General features: G+C 30.1%; 1 protein-coding gene, 1 long non-coding RNA gene and 2 other non-coding genes across 5 annotated transcripts; all 4 read right to left on the bottom strand.

Annotated features, from left to right (window-relative positions):
* Positions 1–1,098: 1,098 nt before the first annotated feature.
* Positions 1,099–3,566, bottom strand: LOC108480780 (histone H1-I-like). The gene is made up of 3 exons (XM_017783877.2): positions 2,497–3,566; positions 1,822–1,881; positions 1,099–1,547 (listed from the first exon to the last, which is right to left on the bottom strand). Exons 1-3 carry the CDS (start codon positions 3,433–3,435, stop codon positions 1,353–1,355), a joined length of 1,194 nt encoding a protein of 397 aa, XP_017639366.1. The 5' UTR covers positions 3,436–3,566; the 3' UTR covers positions 1,099–1,352.
* Positions 3,567–9,155: 5,589 nt separating this feature from the next.
* Positions 9,156–9,229, bottom strand: TRNAN-GUU (transfer RNA asparagine (anticodon GUU)). Its single transcript has one exon. It is a non-coding gene; the product is annotated as a tRNA-Asn (tRNA).
* A 1,242-nt stretch (positions 9,230–10,471) lies between these two features.
* Positions 10,472–10,543, bottom strand: TRNAT-CGU (transfer RNA threonine (anticodon CGU)). Its single transcript has one exon. It is a non-coding gene; the product is annotated as a tRNA-Thr (tRNA).
* A 1,830-nt stretch (positions 10,544–12,373) lies between these two features.
* LOC128291882 (uncharacterized) lies at positions 12,374–16,627 on the bottom strand. Of its 2 annotated transcripts, XR_008281856.1 has the most exons (4): positions 16,608–16,627; positions 15,676–15,793; positions 14,586–14,659; positions 12,374–12,622 (listed from the first exon to the last, which is right to left on the bottom strand). It is a non-coding gene; the product is annotated as an uncharacterized LOC128291882 (long non-coding RNA). The 2 variants fall into 2 exon arrangements; XR_008281855.1 differs by lacking the exons at positions 14,586–14,659; positions 15,676–15,793; positions 16,608–16,627 and adding an exon at positions 13,699–13,747.
* Between the last annotated feature and the right edge of the window lie 1,097 nt (positions 16,628–17,724).

Raw genomic sequence — 17,724 nt, 5'->3', positions numbered from 1 at the left:
TTTCCCTTTGTTTTATTGTTGTAGTTGAAGTGGAATTACAATTACATGCATGGAAGCAAAATGCTTTAAAGGGGAAAGAAAAGATAGACAACACGTCTAATCAAATGAGAATCATCCGATGATTTTGAACGGTCAAGAATTTCTGGGCTTTGTTAAGGATTTCCTCAACAGAGTGAGAACGACTCACTGAGTGCAGTTGATAAAAATGTTTTTTTTTTTTTAACTAGCAAAGCTGTGAGAGACATCCAGAAAGGTTTTGTCTTTGCTTGCAAAGCTCATATAAGTTAAAGGACAAGAATCTCCAACCCCTTTATGTTGCTTTCAGCTTCCTTTATTTGCCTTGCCACCATTAAAAGGATCCCTCTTATGCAAAAAAACTGTAAAACTTTATGGTTGGCCCCTCCATTTTCCTTCCAAACACCTTTAAAAATTCGAATAGACTCATAATATTCACATTCAAATACATACTTATTAGTGCACTGATATATATATATATTTTTTTGTTATTTTAAGTGTCGACCACAATAAAAATATCATGAAAACTTTTATAGTAAGTTAAATTACATTTTGTTCTATCCACTCAAAAAAATTAATAAATTAGTATAAAGTAAAAATTCAATCCATTCTAACCGTTAAAAACTAATTCCTATACGTCAATATAAGGTGCACGTAGCACATCATATGTAGCTTTATGATTTTTCTCTTAGCAATGTTAATTTTTAACAGTAAAAATGAATAAAATTTTAATAAAAATATCTAATATAAAAAAAACCTAGTTTACTCATTTTTATAATAAAAGAACAAAATCCAATCTAATTTATAATATAGGACCTTTAAGATACTTTTACCATTATTAATCACTTGTCCATTACCAACCTACCTACTCTTACAAACATGGGAAGAAAAAGAGAGTGGATATTGGATAAGAAGAAAAAGCCTAGTACATAGGACCATCTCATTTAAATACTCCCAAAATACATAAAATTCATTTAAAATAAATAAATTTACGGATACCCGAATTCAGCAATCACACATAAATCCTGAAGTGCAGTAAATAACAACTACCATTCAAGTACAAAACTATGAATAAATTCCAGCTAAGTTCAGATCATGAGAAAATCGTACTCCAAAAATTGGAATTCTGGAATCAGTAACTTCACTACAGAGAAAAATGGCCGAATCAAAGTCATTCTCCAAAAAAAAGAAAAAATGTTTCAGACAACCTCAGCAACAACAAAAAGAAAAAAATTTAGATCTGCAACTTCCCTGTTTCCCTTTACAGACATATATCATGGTTGTATGCCTAAGTCAAAACATTTCCTACATCTCTCTCCTCATGCAACTGAAAAACATCAAGGCCCTTGTCCTTCGTTCTGTAGTATCGGTGGCTGTGTTAGCACCTGCTGCGGCGGCTGAGCTTGCCTGCGAAATGGTGCGTTAATGTCCATTTCTGCAAGTCCTTCTAATTCTTGGATCGCGCCTGCGCCTGTTCCGTTGTTGATGCACTGAGTCTTTAGTACTTCAACTGCATGCTTCACTTTTGATTGCTGCAATCAGACATCATTCCAGGACAAAGCCACAAGTTTATTTTTAGGTGTCAAATTAAATTACAAAATTTTAAAGGAATTAAAGTACAATTTTATGCTTGTTATTTTAGAATTTTAAAAGGATTAAATTAAAAAATTTTCATCTTTAGCAAGGCCTAAATGATAATTTATCATTCCGAGGGGCCAGATTGCTGTCCCTGCATCATTCATTCATATGATACATACATGCATAGATCCCAAATACGCATAATCGTAACTTTCCGACAAGACTTACAAAGAATTCGAGTTTTCTCTTAAGATCTTCATATGTAGCTGCTGATGCTCCACCAGTTGTCTAGTTATCAACCAAAAATAGGTCACATTAGATTTAACACAAACAAATCCAACAGAGTAAAAAAGAAACGGATTGTATTTTGCTTATATTTTTGTACAGAATAAATTAATTTTTTTTGTTAAATTTTTCTTCTATTTCTACCATTAAAAATTGATCCATATACGTCAACATGAATGTACATATTACTGATGTCAATTTTTAACAGTAAAATTAGATAATAACAGTAAAAAGGTGATGTGTATTTCCACATCATGCATTGGGGAGCGAAAATCGGTTATAACTGATTTAATCAACTAAACCAACAAACCAAACGGAACCAATCGATATTGACTCGCTTTGGATAATTCAAGTAAGCGATCAGTCGGTTCGGTTCATGTTAGAAATGGCTAGTTAGATGAGTTAAATTTGAAAAGCTGATCAAGTCGAACCGAAAAGAAACTTGAATGGTCACCCGCTTACTCGTGTAATCATATCATTGAAAATAACATGTACCATTCTCTTACATATGTCTCCATATATTTTTGATATATTTGAAGAAAGAATAAATGTAAAGCCCAAACATTGCAATATTAATACGTAATACTAGGAAATGTACTGCATAAAAACCGGGTTTACCTTCTTGGGGCGGCCTACCGGTCTCCCAGTGGTTTTCTTGGCCATAGTGGCTAGCGGTGGCGCAATATTGCTGCCAACTTTGGGCGGTCGACCTCTCCGCTTGCCGGGGACCACCGTGTCGGTGGCTCGAGCCGTGCCCTTAGGCCTCCCTCTGCGCCTTGGTAAACTAGGAGCAACGGGGGCTGCAGGATCAGCGTCAGCATAGGGAACAGCCACGGGTTGACCCTGGATCGGCACAAAACCCTGTTGAGGTACCTGGTCCACGGCCCTAGGCGGCCGTCCACGGCCCCTTTTCACCGCATTAGCACCACCAGCCACCACTGACCTAACCGTCTTCGGTCTCCGAGACCCACTTTTAGGTGGCCGACCCCGGCCCCTCCTAGCATCAAGTTGACCAATGGGTGCATTTTTCCTAGGCCTACCGACGGATTTCTTAACTTCACCCGCAACCGGAACATCCACCAGCTGAGACCCGGAATCAGTAGCCGAAACCGTCGGTTTAGCCTTAGGAGGACGCCCGCGACCACGTTTTGGAGCCAAAGAATCGTCCGGGACATTAGAAGTAGCAGAATCCGGCACCGGAACTTCAGATCCGGCAGAGGGAGCAAGCTTATAAGATTTCCTTACCATAACAAGTTGACCGCTGCTTTTCAGGAGCTTCAAATGTTGAGTCAACAACTCGTCGTGACTCGGTGGGTACGGTTTGTGAGCTAACTCGATGTACTTAGAAATGGCCCTTTTGCTTGACCCATTCTTCTCTTTCAAAGCACCAATGGCCTCGATTATCATGTCTGAGTAAGGACGGTGGTCGGAAACCGGAGGCACGGCGGACGCCGCCGCCGGTGGTTCGACCACAGAAGACTGAGCGGGGGCCCATGCGGGCACAGTGGGCGGGGGGGGAGGGTCTGCGGGGATGGAAGCTGATGGTGAAGCATTCATTTCTTGGTTATGGGTTAAATTGTTTTTGGGAAAGTGATAATAATTATGGGAGGGAGAGAAACAATTTTTTTTTTAATTTTATTTTTCTGAATAATAATAAAAAGAAACGGTATTTTATTTTTATTTTAATTGAAAATGAAGGACACAATATGCTATAAATAAGGAGAGGCATGTTCTACCAGGGTTATTATTTCTTCACTTTTTAATTTTATAATGCAGACCCCATATTATTTACATTTTATCAATTTAATCCTTATTTTTAAAACTTCAATCTTTTATTAAAAGGAATGTAATTGATTTTTCACTTTAAATTAATTTTATCAGCTTTTTAAAATATTTTTTAAATTTTAAATTACTTGTTGACATGATATAATGTCATTATGAAGTACATGTGACTATCATGCAGTTATTATATCAACATTATTAAAATAATAATAATTTAATTAATATTTCTATTAAAAACGATTTGAATCTTTTGAAAACTAATAATTAAATTTGATTAAGGATTAAATTGACAAAAATATAAATAATACTATCCCATTTTATAAATATAGTAAAATTTGTTTTAATTTTTAAATATTAATTAAAGATTTTATTTTCATATATATAAAAGGCAAAGATTTATTTGGCAGAAAATCACGTAAACCCTTTTAAGGTAGACTTACTAAATATATATATATATATATATATATATTAGTAAGCACAGAAGGAAATTCCTAAATGAATTAACTATCATGTAAAGTTTTGATTAAATTGATGTTGCTGTTATATCCTAATTTGAAAATATATATTATATTTAATATATAATTATGTTAAAGTATAATGTAATTTAATCCTAATTAAAATTATTTTTAATTATTTAATTATTTATTATTTGTAATTAAAATTACTGAAAAGGAGTGGAGATTGCAAATAAATAAAATAATAAGTAATTAATAGAGATTCAATTTTTAACTTAATTATTTAATAAATAAACAGTGAGGCTTAATGTAAATTTTTTTAAAACAATTTCATTATAGATTTTGATCATATCTACTCTTATTGACACGATATTTAAAACTATCAATAGCCCCTCCCCAACCTTTAAATAGGAGGATTATGCACTTTATCGCACTCGAACTTATGTGTTCCTACATTGACAACAGTACTCATACTAATCGAACTAAGATTAAAATTACAAGAGTTTTATTTTTAGGGGAAGTGATAATAATTATGGTGGGAGAGAAATAAAATAAATAAAATATATTTTATTTAATCAAATATTTTATTTAATAGTATTTTTATTTTTATTTTCAATTGTTTTGATGTAATAAACGTATTTATAAAATCTCTTAATTAAATTTGTATAATTTATTTTTTATCTTATTCAAATATATTTTTAAGTGTTGCAAATTTAAAAATAAAGTTTCTAAATGACTTGAACTTTTTATAAATAAAAAAAAATTGAGAATCCCTGAATCATTTAAATTGTTTCCAAGCTACATTTTTTAAGGTTTTCAATATTGTCTCGAGACACAAGAATGTCTATCTTTAAACAAACCAACATCGGACTAAAAATGCTTCAAATGAACTTTGTCTCGAGACAAAAACCATATTATCTTGAGAACAACCAACAATGAAGCTACAGTATGCTTCAGGTGAGCCTTGTCTCGAGACAATTGAGCAATTGTCTCGAGACTTAGGCTCCAATGGTCATATTTGTTCTTCCTGTCTCAATATATATTGATGCCATGTGGCACTCTCTATTAGATTGAAATGTCATATGGCACATTCTAATTGGATCACATTTCAATCGATTTTTTTAACAATGGATTGAATCTGTAACACTCCTTACCCGAGACTATTGCCAGAATCGAGCACGAGGCATTACTAAACTTATTCTATCCCTTAAATAGGTTTAAATTGTTTATTTAAGCATTTCGGAATGTACTGCCATTCTGCGTCGTAGTCGCCTAAAAATTCATATCTTGAGTTCCGAAACTCGAAATTAAGATCCGTAAATTTTTCTTGAAACTAGACTCATATATCTATCTACTAATTTTTTTCATAGATTTTTGACTTGGCCAATTAGTACAGTTTATTAGTTAAAGTTTCCCCTATTTCAAAACTTGACTGCACTAACCTCTTGTTACTACGAACCATGTTTCTTCCTGTACAAAATTCATATCACTAAGCCGTTTGTTTCTCTTAAAACTAGACTCAACAAGGATTATAACCATATAAAGTATACCTTCTAATTAGTTTTGTACAATTTATGGTGAATTTCCAAAGTTGAAACAGGGGTTCCAGAAATCGCTCTGACCCTGTTTCACTAAAACTCAGATATATCATGAAATATAATACCTTTACCTATTTTTCTTATTTCATAAGAAAATAGACATAATAAGATTTAATTTAATATATTATTTATCTTCAAACTATGTTTATGCAATTTTAGTGATTTTTCAAAGTTACGTCATTGCTGTTACTTGAGTCTGTTTTAGGTTACTTTCACATTTTCAAAATTTTCATGTGATAATCACCATTCAATCATACATATTAATAAACATGCATATCATCGGCCATTTTATTAGCTAATCACTAGCAAGTATTTACACATCATTCATTGTTCATATTATACCAAAAGTGGCTAAGTTTCTATACATGCCATACACAAAACAAAACGTCTAATTATACCGAGTTATTTCTTTGATAGTGTGATCGGCCTCCGACGCTTCCTTCGATCCCCGAGTGGCTAGATAAGTACTATAAGAAGAAGAAAATAAAGAGATTAAGCACTAGGCTTAGTAAGCTTACAAGCAAATAAATCACAACATTCAACATAATGGATAATTATGCATAATATCATCTAACATCATAAATTTCTTTACTTCTCAATTTCTATCTTCTTCGTTATTCCCTTACCTTCTTTCTTACGACCTTTCCTTTTCATAAGTATAATCTACTTTTCCTTTGCTGTTAATTCACTGTAATTTAACTCGTATCCTGACCCGTTGAACCACTCGGAATACTAAGGATACTAGGGTCGCTCCTGCTATCAATATCTCGCCAATGCCATGTCTTTGACATGGACTTACATGAATTATTCCTGCTCCAATGCCATATATAATATGGACTTACATGGCTCAATCCTGTCTCCAAAGCCATATTTCTAATATGGACTTACAGGGCTCATTTCATTCTGTCTCACAACCCTAATATCCTAACATTCCTAGGGTTCAACCGGGCTTTCTAACACTTTTCCTCCTGTCACTTCACCTTAAATTCGACTTTAAATATTTTCATAACATAAATATATAAATGCTGAAAATTGACAATAATAATGTAAAATAAAAGAATATTGCATTTATTTACTGTAAACTTACCTCGATACAAAATGTGACTAAACTTTACAATTTAGTCCTTTACTTTTCTTTTCCCGATCTACTCTCAATTTCGCTCTTCTTGATCTATAATAGCAAATTTAGCTTATTTAATATCAACATTTATCAAAACAACCCTTTACTCAAACTTTTGAAAATTACATTTTACCCTAAACTTTCACATATTTGCACTTTTGCCCCAAGGCTCGTAAATTAAACTTCATCCTATTTTCTTATGTTTTATGACATGCTGATCATTTTTCCCTTCTATGGCAACATCAAATTCACACACTAACATGTACTTATGACTATGAGGTATTTTTACCGATTAAGCCTTTTTACTCGTTTTCGCTTAAAACCAAGTAGCACAAGTTGTCTAACATAATTTAAAACCTCATATTCCATCATAAAACATCAAAATACACAAATTTCACCTATGGGTATTTTTCCAAATTTGATTCCTAACTTAAATTATTGCTAGCATAAGCTTTATCGAGCTACCGGGACTTCAAAAACGTAAAGATCATTAAAAGCGGGCTTGGAATCACTTACTATGAAGCTTGAAAGTTGAAGAAACCCCAGCTATGGAGAGAGGTAAGGTTCTGCTGGTAACTTGAAGAAGATGATACAATTTTATCATCTTTTTACCTTTTATTAATGTTAATAACCAAATGACCAAAATGCCCTCCTAACTAAACTTTCAAAATTCCTACCATGTCCTAATTTTGTCCATGAACTTAAAATTGGTCAAATTACCATTTAAGATCTCCTAATTAATATTCCAAAATAATTTCATACTAAAACTTCTAGAATGCAAGTTTTGCAAATTATTCGATTTAGTCCCTAACCTCAATTTAAGCACTTTATGCATAGAATTTTATCACGAAATTTTCACACAATCATGTAATAATACCATGAACCTCAAAATAATAATAAAATATATATATATATATATATTTTTTTACCCTGAATTTGTGGTTTCGCAACCACTGTTCCGTTTAGGCCCTATTTCGGAATGTTACAGAATCGATTAATAAAATATAACTTTAGGTATCAATTTGGGCAAAAAAAAAGTGGAACTACCGAAACAAGAAAAATGGTATACTTTAGGGGCAAATGATGCTTTAACCGTATATCAAATAGAAAAAACTAAAATTGACAAAATACTTTGAGGACTGAATTAGATAATGTTGAGATTGAGCCATAGTTTAGGGATGTGTGGTGCAAATAATAAAACTATAATATATCAAATAAAAAAAACTAAAATTGGCACAATACTTTGAGGACTAAATTAGAAGATGTTTAAGTTTGAGCCATAGTTGAGGGGCCTATGATGCAATTAATAAAAATATCAATTTAGTGCCTACTTTGGCCTTCGAACTATACTTATTTTCCTACTTTGATATCTAAACTTTTTCATCTCACATTGATACTTAAATTATCTTTTGTTACTCGGTTCAACCCATTTTTCTAGCGACATTAAGAAAAAACCATGAACACACGACACCAATAAAAATGTTCCATATGGCACAACTAGTCAATTTAAATTTAAATTCAAAAATAGGGAAAAAATATTTAAAAATTAAACATTTTAAAAAATACATTGAATTTAACCATCCGTTGACCAACATTGACCACCTGTTATTGGTGTTAACCGGAATTTTCTTTTAACTTTGAAATATTTTCAAAGTTTCACAACTTTAAAAATAATATATATACTTTTACATTTTCTTTTAAAAATAAAAAATTATAAAATTGATATATTTTGATTTTTTAAAATTTTAAATTTTAAATTAATCTTTTCAATTTCTAACCATCAAGTTTTTTTAAGTTAAACTTTTTCTATTTTTAAATTTTATTCAATTGTTTTGAATCGTTAGAATTTAGAATTTTGGAAAATATATAAAGTTTATTACAACATTTTAGAATATATATTTTTATCATTTTAAGTTTTTTAATTTATATTTTTTATTTTAAAATTTTCAAATTTGAAATTAATCTTTTTCAATTTGTAGACATTAAGCTTTTTATTTAAGTTAAACTTTTTCTATTTTTTTATTCATTGTTTTGATTTTTTTGAAATAATAATTTTTTACTAATTTTCTAGAATATATATTTTTGAAAATTTTAAGTTTTTTATTTCTAAAATTTAAATATTTGTTTCAAATTCTTTATAAAAATTTAATTATTATGTATTTTTAAAATCTATACATTAAAAAAAAAGGCTAACATGGTGCATTTTAATAGTATTTAAAATTTAGAATTTTGAAAATAATAACATTTATTACAACTTTTTTAGAATATATACTTTTGAAAAATTTAAGGTTTTATTTTTAAATTTCAAAAATTTTAATACAACGCTAGAAGGAGGGCTTGAACCTCCGACCTTGTGGTTAACAGCCACACGCTCTAACCAACTGAGCTATTCCAGCCGTTTTGTTGCAAGTTAGAATGTTAAGGTATTTTAGAATTACAATATACAATGAACAGATCAAATCCAAAGATAATTAACTAAATCTTATTTCATATCCGAATACACATAACACATATATTTTGTACATGCACCAAGCAAGCTCCTCTACGAAGCACTTAATTAATGAACTCCTTCACTGGCCAGAAAATAAAAAGAAGTCATTGCCTTTTTGCAGAGACAAATGGGAGTTGGTCCATTCTTGGAAATTATTAAGGCTACCTTCATTTTATTTATCAACAAATCATATGGATCCTGTTTGTTCGTTCCGAAAAGTGTACGGATGCATCTAAAAAAAGGGTACAAAAATATAATCAACTTCACCATTTCCGACCTGAAAATATGTAATGAAAATAGGTTCTGGGATGTCTCTCCCGTGTCGGCTTTAGGACCGATCTTTACCTGGAGGTAATGAGCATTTGCTTTGGCTACAAGATCAGTGCTAAGGCCTACCGGCTTCACTTAAGTCATTATTGACTGATGGTACAAATGTTTCCTTCTAGGGTCCGATTCCAACGACATATGCCTTTACGGAATCGAAATAACCATCTGAAGTAATCTCGAAGAATGACTGCAACAACAATTTTCAAGTATAGGTAGTCACCTGTGTCAAGTACAAGTAACATAGCTGAATAGTAGTGCATGAACCTGGTTACGTCCTCTGTTCTCGTTGTTGTATCGGCAATTAGCAAAACTTTCGGCGAACTTGTGAGGTTCGATAAGTCTGAGTGAATGTTTCAAATATGCATAAAAATATGATCTTTTGAATACATGAAAAAACTAAGTATTTCCGTATTTCATATTTTACATTTACCTAGTTGATCTTTAAATTTGAATGACATAAACATAAATGAAAAGTTTAAAACACTTGAATAACTTTAAAAAGGTTAAAATGTGCTATTAATCTATATATTTCCATAAAACTTGAGATTTAATCCACATACTTTAAAATTAAAATTCAATTATCTCTTAATCCAATCATTATTATCGTTGATAGCTTCCGTTAAATTTTTTCAACTTAATATGTTTATTTTTATCAATCATATATAATATCACATGATGGCAACTTAATTGATATACAAAATTGACAAATTTTGATAAAAATACTTATAATAAACAAAGTTTGAGGAGACTAAATTACAAATTTTATCAAAATATAAGGATTAATAATATATTTTAACCTTTTAAAAAGTATAACATAAAAAGCCTCTGGCGAGGATCGAACTCACGACCTTTCGCTTACGAAGCGAATGCACTACCACTATGCTACAAAGGCATCTGTCTCCCCGTTTCTCTATTAGTTTAAAAATCGAAAATCAAATTCTTTTTGGGCCTTTTAACTACATCATTCACAACGAAATACAACTCGTTTGCCACCTCATTTTTCTTGAAAAGCTGAATAAATTTTTTTGACTAAAAAATTATTATTATTGAATTATACGTGGTTAATTTGAAAGTTTTGCCTTTGATATAACTTAAGATGACTTATGTTTATAGTTTTAAACTCAAGAATGATTGTTTGTATTTGATTCTTCCGTAATAACTCTCTCATTCAACCTCTTTTTTTCTTTTAGCTTTACCATCTATCATATATAATAATTGAACCAGTCACGTGATTTTATAGTATAAATCGACTTAATCAAATTAACTTAATGTTGGTTAATTTGGATCGATTGATGTAAAATATTTATTTAAGTCACTTAATTAATTAATTTATAAATATATTTAAAATAATTTTTAAAATATTAGATATTAAACCAATTAAACTGATGAGTTTAATTATGAAATTCAATAATGATTATCATAAAAAATAAACCAATTTGTCTAAAACCAACTTATGCTTTCTAGTATTCCTTACTACTAGATTCAATGTTTTGCTTCAATTAATGTTAACATTACATGCACATCACTACGAAAATCCATTATTTTAGTAAAATAAAATTGATTTATATATTTATTAAAATAAAATTGATTTATATATTTATTTGAGATAGAAAGTGAAAGGTTTAATAAAATAGAGTAATTAAAAAATAAAAGAAAAATCATTATTTTAGTTTTTAAGATAAAAAGAAGTCATTTGTCTGCGAATTGATGTCCGTGATCATTATACATAAAACGTTCTATTAAGGTTAATTTATTAAATATGACTCATTCAACACGTATAAACTAGTGTCATTAGAGTTACCAAGGTAAATAGTATACATCTTAAATGGATAAGATTGTATAGAGTTTAAATCCTTATGACTCTCGATTGCAAATAGGCACTTATTTCGACCATCGATGTAATTCAATTTGTATAGTTGGTTTTGAGAGAGCTCAACTATAAATAGAGGCATTCTCTTCATTCAGTTATAATACTATTGAGAGCATCTACTCAAAGTTCCGAAAGTATACTAACTTAGACAGGATTAAAACTGCGCGATTTGTGTAACGTCCCCCTACCCGAGACCGTTGCCGGAGTCAAGCAAGAGACATTACAAAACTTATCTTAGCACTTAAACAGTTTTCGTAGTAAACTATCCATCTGCGTCACGGTCGCTAAAAAAATCACATCTCGAGTTACGAAACTCGAAATCCAATTCCGTAAATTTTCCCTGAAACTAGGCTCATATATCTACTTACTAATTTTTTCTAGAATTTTTGGTCAGGCCAATTAGTACAGTTTATTAGAAAAAGTCTCCCCTGTTTCAGGGTTCAGCTACTCTGACCCTTGTGCACTACGAATCAAATTTCTTTCTGTACAGAAATCCAATGACTATTCCATTTGCTTCAATTAAAAATAGACTCAATAAGGAATCCATACATATAAAGTTTGAGTTCTAATTCTTAATACACAATTTATGGTGAATTTCTAAAATCAGAACAGGGAATCCAGAAATTGTTCTAACCTTGCTTCACCAAAACGTAAATATCTCATAAAATACAACTCTTTTACCTATTTTGTTTCTTACATATAAAAATAGATTCATTAAGCTTCAATTAAATATTTTATTCATCATCTAATTCACTTTATACTATTTTTGGTATATTTTCAAAGTTAGACTACTGTTACTGTCCAAATCTGTTTTAGTAGAAAATGTTGATAACTAAGTTTATAACATCTTCATTTCTTCTCTCTACAACATTTACCAACAATTCCTCTTATTACTCTTCACTAACATATCAAAACATACCATACTTAAGGTTTTGGTAACATTTACAAAACATACCAAAATATCACTTAACAACTTAGATACTTTTAAAATAACCAAAAGACATCCTAGGTACAATGCCATTTTCTAAAAAGATAGAAACTTCACCAATTTGAGTTTGGGGATCGGCTTGTATGCTGAGTCCTTATACTTTCGTACCTAGCCTGCGCACGGAAACAAACCGTACGCTGAGAATACTCTCAGTGGTATTTCTATAAACAATAGCTTAATCAACTTTAAAACATAGTAATTCAAACACATTATTGCTATTATTCAATATCAATCAGTACTTTAATAACCTTTACTTTATTTACCCTTATTAACATAACTCGGACACTAACGGATACACGGATCCAACCCACACTCCGGGATAAGCACATAGTGCTTCATCGGAACAAATCCGGAACTTTAACATTATAGTACACAAAGTACTTCATCGAACAAATCCGAACTTTAACGAAGAGTCGACACATAGTGTCTCATCGACTCAATGTCGGAATATCCCAATACTTCCAATTCCTATGACATGTCAACTATATCCGACTAGCCCGACACTGTTAATAGGGTATTCAAAATCACATTCATTTCAATATGGTAAAAATACTTACCTCATTCACATTTTCATACAATATAAATATCAAATATAGCAATAACGATTAAGCTTGGTTTATAGAAATACAAACTACTATTTATCGAATTTAATCGATATCTTCGTTCACTTTCTCTTTTCCCTTCTTTGATGACGTATCCGGTGCTACGTTTTGTAACACCTCCTAACCCCAAACCGTTACCGGAACGAGGTTATGAGGTATTACCGGACATATCAGACAACTTACTAATAATTTACAATTATTAAAAATTTTCATAGTATAATATAATAATTGAGTCCCTATCTTGAACTCTCAAAGTTCAAGCACGTATTAAAAGTAGAACGGGACTTGTTCGAATATTTTGAATTTTTTTTTTTTATAAAAATTTCGGCAGCATTTCTGCTTATTCTTACCTAAAACCTCCTGCAAATTCAAGCTAAAACAACCAGCACCAATTTTTCACATTCAAATAACTAATATTTATATCATTAACATAATTTCAACTTAATAACTATCATATACTTTTCTTACCATTTCATTTAACCATCTAAATCTTATAATTTAACCTTCACTACCCAAAGTAATATGCATATTCAAGTGACTATATAACACCTATGTACATGCCACCTTTACCCAAAAGAAAAATATACATCACCAAATTTGTGTTGGAGTCGGGAATGTTCTGGATGCTGAACCGGACACTTGACTTCTACTAACTCATGCACGGAACAACCAATGCAGTGAGTATGGATATACTCAATGATATTACCATAATTCAAATTATATCAACAATAGTAAAAACATAAATATTAAAATACCTAACAATTAATGTCATATGTACTAATTCATAAATCAATGTATTTTCTTAAACTTAAATTTATATCACTTATGAATATACATTTCATACTTTTCTCTTATTATCACAATTCCAATTTCAATTAAGTAATTCAATTTATTTTTCTCGTTTCAATGCCTCAAATTCACATTTAAATTTTTCACCCTATTAACGTAACTCCGGACTTTGACGGATACACGGATCCAACCAAACACACCAATATGGCACCCAAGCCTCATCGGATAGTTCAAGTAATAGTTGACACCCAGGTGTCTCATCGGCCTAGTCAAGTAAAGTTGGTACCCAGACCTCATCGAATCTATCCGAAGAAATATAGTGACACCCAGTGTCTCATCGACTCGAGGTCAAGTATCCTGAACACTTCCAATCCTATGGCATGCCAACTATATCGACTCAGCCCGACTAGTTAATAGGGTATTCAATTCACTTTCTCAATCCTATATCACTTTCAATTCACAATTCAAATCACCAATCATTTTTCAATCAATACGCTTTTCAAATAATTACATATTCCATAATTCACTTATTCAATTCAATTTGATTCAATTTGCATCACTTTCATTTTCACTCAATATTCATATCAATTTCACATACTTACCTCAAGTCTTACTTACCATACATAACAATAAAAAAAATTCAGCAATCAATAATAATTAAAATTCGAATTATAGTAATACACACCGTAATTCTCCCGTTTTAGTCCTCGATGACTTTCTCCTTTCCTTTCGATGCTGATGCTTCAGGTTCTTTGTTGGCTACGAAAATAATAATTTATAATCATTAATACAAAATGATTCAATTTAATTCATGAGCCTAAACATGCAAATTTAACCATTTTTAATGTATATATATAATTTCACCATTAAGCTGTCTACTTAAGTCATTGTTACTAAATTATTTATATCTTGAGCTACGAAACTCCAAATTAATATCCGTAAATTTTCCTTACAACTAGACTCATATATCTTCTAACCATAAAATTTCCAGAATTTTTGGTCTAGCCATTTAATACAGTTTATTCGTTAAATACTCCCCTATTATTTCATTTGACAGTTCTGACCTCTCTCTACTAAAAATAAATTATCTCATTGTACAGAACTCGAATAAAGTTCTTATTTATTTATTTTTAAACTAGATTCATTAAGGAGTTCATATATATAAATTACACTCTATAATAATTTTTGTACAATTTTTAATGATTTTCCAAAGTTAAAACAGGGCATCTCGAAATCACCCCGAACCAGTATTACAAAATTTCAAATATCTTTTGATTCATCAATTAATTGCTTACACTGTTTCTACTATAAGAAACTAGACTCAATAAGCTTTAATTCCATATTTTGTTCATCCTCTAGTTCAATTTATAAAATTTTTAGTACATTTTCAAAGTCAGACCATTGCTACTTCCCAAAACTGTTTTGATGTAAAATGTTAATAACTAAATTTATAACACCAATTCACACCTTATTCCTATTCAAATTTCATTTAAACTCAAATTTAACTATTAAATTTTTAAAATATTTTCTTAATTCCGAATTTTCCTCAATTTAGTCCCTAAAACACAAAACTTATAGCTTACTTTGCAATTCAATCCTTATATCTATTCTAACTTGAATTTCATTCAATTAAACCCCTATTTCATCATTTTATTCAACATGAACTTTGTTTAAAAACCTAAGAACTTCCAAACTAACAACTTAATTTCATCAAAAACTTATTTTAAGACTTCTAAAATATCAAAATTATGAGAAAAGGACTTGATTGAGCTTACCAATTAACTCCAAGCTTCATAAACCTTATTTCCCCTTTTCTTTCTTCTTTCCTTTCTTTCTCCCCTGCTCTTCTCTGTTTCGTTTGCTTTCATTCTGTTTCTTTTAACTTATTTGTTTCTTTTATATATAATAATATAATATAATATAATATAATATACTTAATTATTAAATAAATATATATATATTTTAATCAATAAAATCTTTGATATTTTTCACGGTAAACCGCCTCAGCTATAGAAAATGGTTTAATTTCCTCTTAAGTCCTTCTAATTTTTCTTTAATCTATAATTAAACTTTTACCCTTATTCAATTTAATCCTTTTTACTAATTACTCTAAATTAAGCTAAATTTACTTAATTAAAACCTAATTAAACACACTACTAGACTCATAAATATTTTTAATAATTATTTTCGAACTTATTTCACTAAGACAGAGGCCCGATAACATACTTTTCTGGTGCCCACGGATTTTGGGTTGTTACACGTTTGCTACTAACAATCATACAATTAAAAATCATCAATATACTAATTCATAAAACACATTTTCACTTTCTATCAAACTTTTACAAAAATTCCAATTTCGTCCTTTTTCCATTACTAATCTTTTTTTCTTTAACTTAAGCTTCATATTCTCTTTTAATCAACTCATTAACAATTTCTAACTCATAAAATTCATTATAAAACATAAATTTTGAGCTCTATTCAACTTAATTCCTATTTAAAACTAACTTAGAATTCTTTTAATAAATCACTCAATTTTCACTTCTAACTTCAATTTCTATCAATTTAACCCATAAAACCTCAATTTATTCAACTAAATCAATATCTAAAAATTTTCTATTTTTCTTCATTTTAACCTCATACATGTAGAACTTTGAATTAGGCATCCATAAACATAAAAATCATAAAAAAATGAGCTAAAACAACTTACCAATCAAGCTTTAGGGCCTTAATCCTGAAATTTCCCTTTTCTATTTCTTTCTTTCTTTCTTTCTTTCTTTCTCACGTTTGCTCTCTGTAACTCTTTCTATGTTTCTTTACTCATTATTCTTTATCCATTATACTATATTATATTATTATTAACCTATAATAAATATAAAATTAACATGTGTAATAGCTATAACATAAAATATCTTATAGCTATTACACATATATACCAACTATTACACATGTTATATCATACATTCACACACATGGCACTTAGGGTCTAATTTCTAGATTAGTCCTTTTACTTCTTTAATCTATAATTAAACTTTTATTTCTTATGCAATTTAATCCTTTAAACTAAATTCAAGCTACTTCACTTAATTAAACACTAAATAACCATTCAACTATAATTCATAAATATTTCTAATAAATATTCATGAATAAATTTCACGGAAACAGTACTCAAGACTCAATTTTCGATACCGTAACTTTCGGTTCATTACAATTTGCCAAACTAAAAATCTAGCCCCTTGACACAAAATGTTTAATTATTTTTAGACTCTAGCTCGTTAACGTAAATAAAAACTTTCTAATAATTTAATAATAAATTTATAAAAACTCTATCAGTCTTTTATCTTTTTTTTGCCTTTCATTTTCTCACATACGAAAACAGAGCAAGAAACAGAGTTTAGTTTATCTTTTTTATTTGGGTGATTTTTCAATATCATTGGTTGCACGTGGAAACCCAGAATGTAAGTTCTCTCTGACTCTTTATATATGTGTGTGTGTGTGTGTAATATTATATTGCAGTTTCCATCTTCATCTCTGTCTTTGCTCCTCAGCCTTCAGCATCTTCTGTCATAGTTTTCTCCTTTGTAAGTATTTTCCATTTATCTTTTTTACTTTTATTTGTCATATGTAAGAAAAAAATTGTATATTTTTCCATGAAATTGATCTCTTTGAAACTTATCAAATTTGTTAAAAATATTCAGTTTATGATGATCATACCCTTTTCTTGGATTGTCCTCTTGCTTCAATTTAACAATCTAATTTCTTTGCTTCAATTAAAGGTCATTTAGCTATTGGCTATTTTTCAAGTGACAGATTCTTTTTAATGCATA

Source organism: Gossypium arboreum, chromosome 4 (genome assembly GCF_025698485.1).
Source record: "Gossypium arboreum isolate Shixiya-1 chromosome 4, ASM2569848v2, whole genome shotgun sequence".
In the NCBI taxonomy this organism is placed as follows: domain Eukaryota; kingdom Viridiplantae; phylum Streptophyta; class Magnoliopsida; order Malvales; family Malvaceae; genus Gossypium; species Gossypium arboreum.
The sequence above is the reverse complement of the archived record's forward strand: the minus strand, read 5'-3'. Positions and strand labels throughout refer to the sequence as shown.

Excerpts from the sequence above, each read along its gene's own strand:
- LOC108480780 (XM_017783877.2), bottom strand. The coding sequence starts at position 3,435 with ATGAATGCTTCACCATCAGCTTCCATCCCCGCAGACCCTCCCCCCCCG. Across the intron at positions 1,882-2,496 it reads CGGTAGGCCGCCCCAAGAAG|ACAACTGGTGGAGCATCAGC; the intron begins GTAAACCCGGTT and ends GTTGATAACTAG. Across the intron at positions 1,548-1,821 it reads AGAGAAAACTCGAATTCTTT|CAATCAAAAGTGAAGCATGC; the intron begins GTAAGTCTTGTC and ends GTCTGATTGCAG.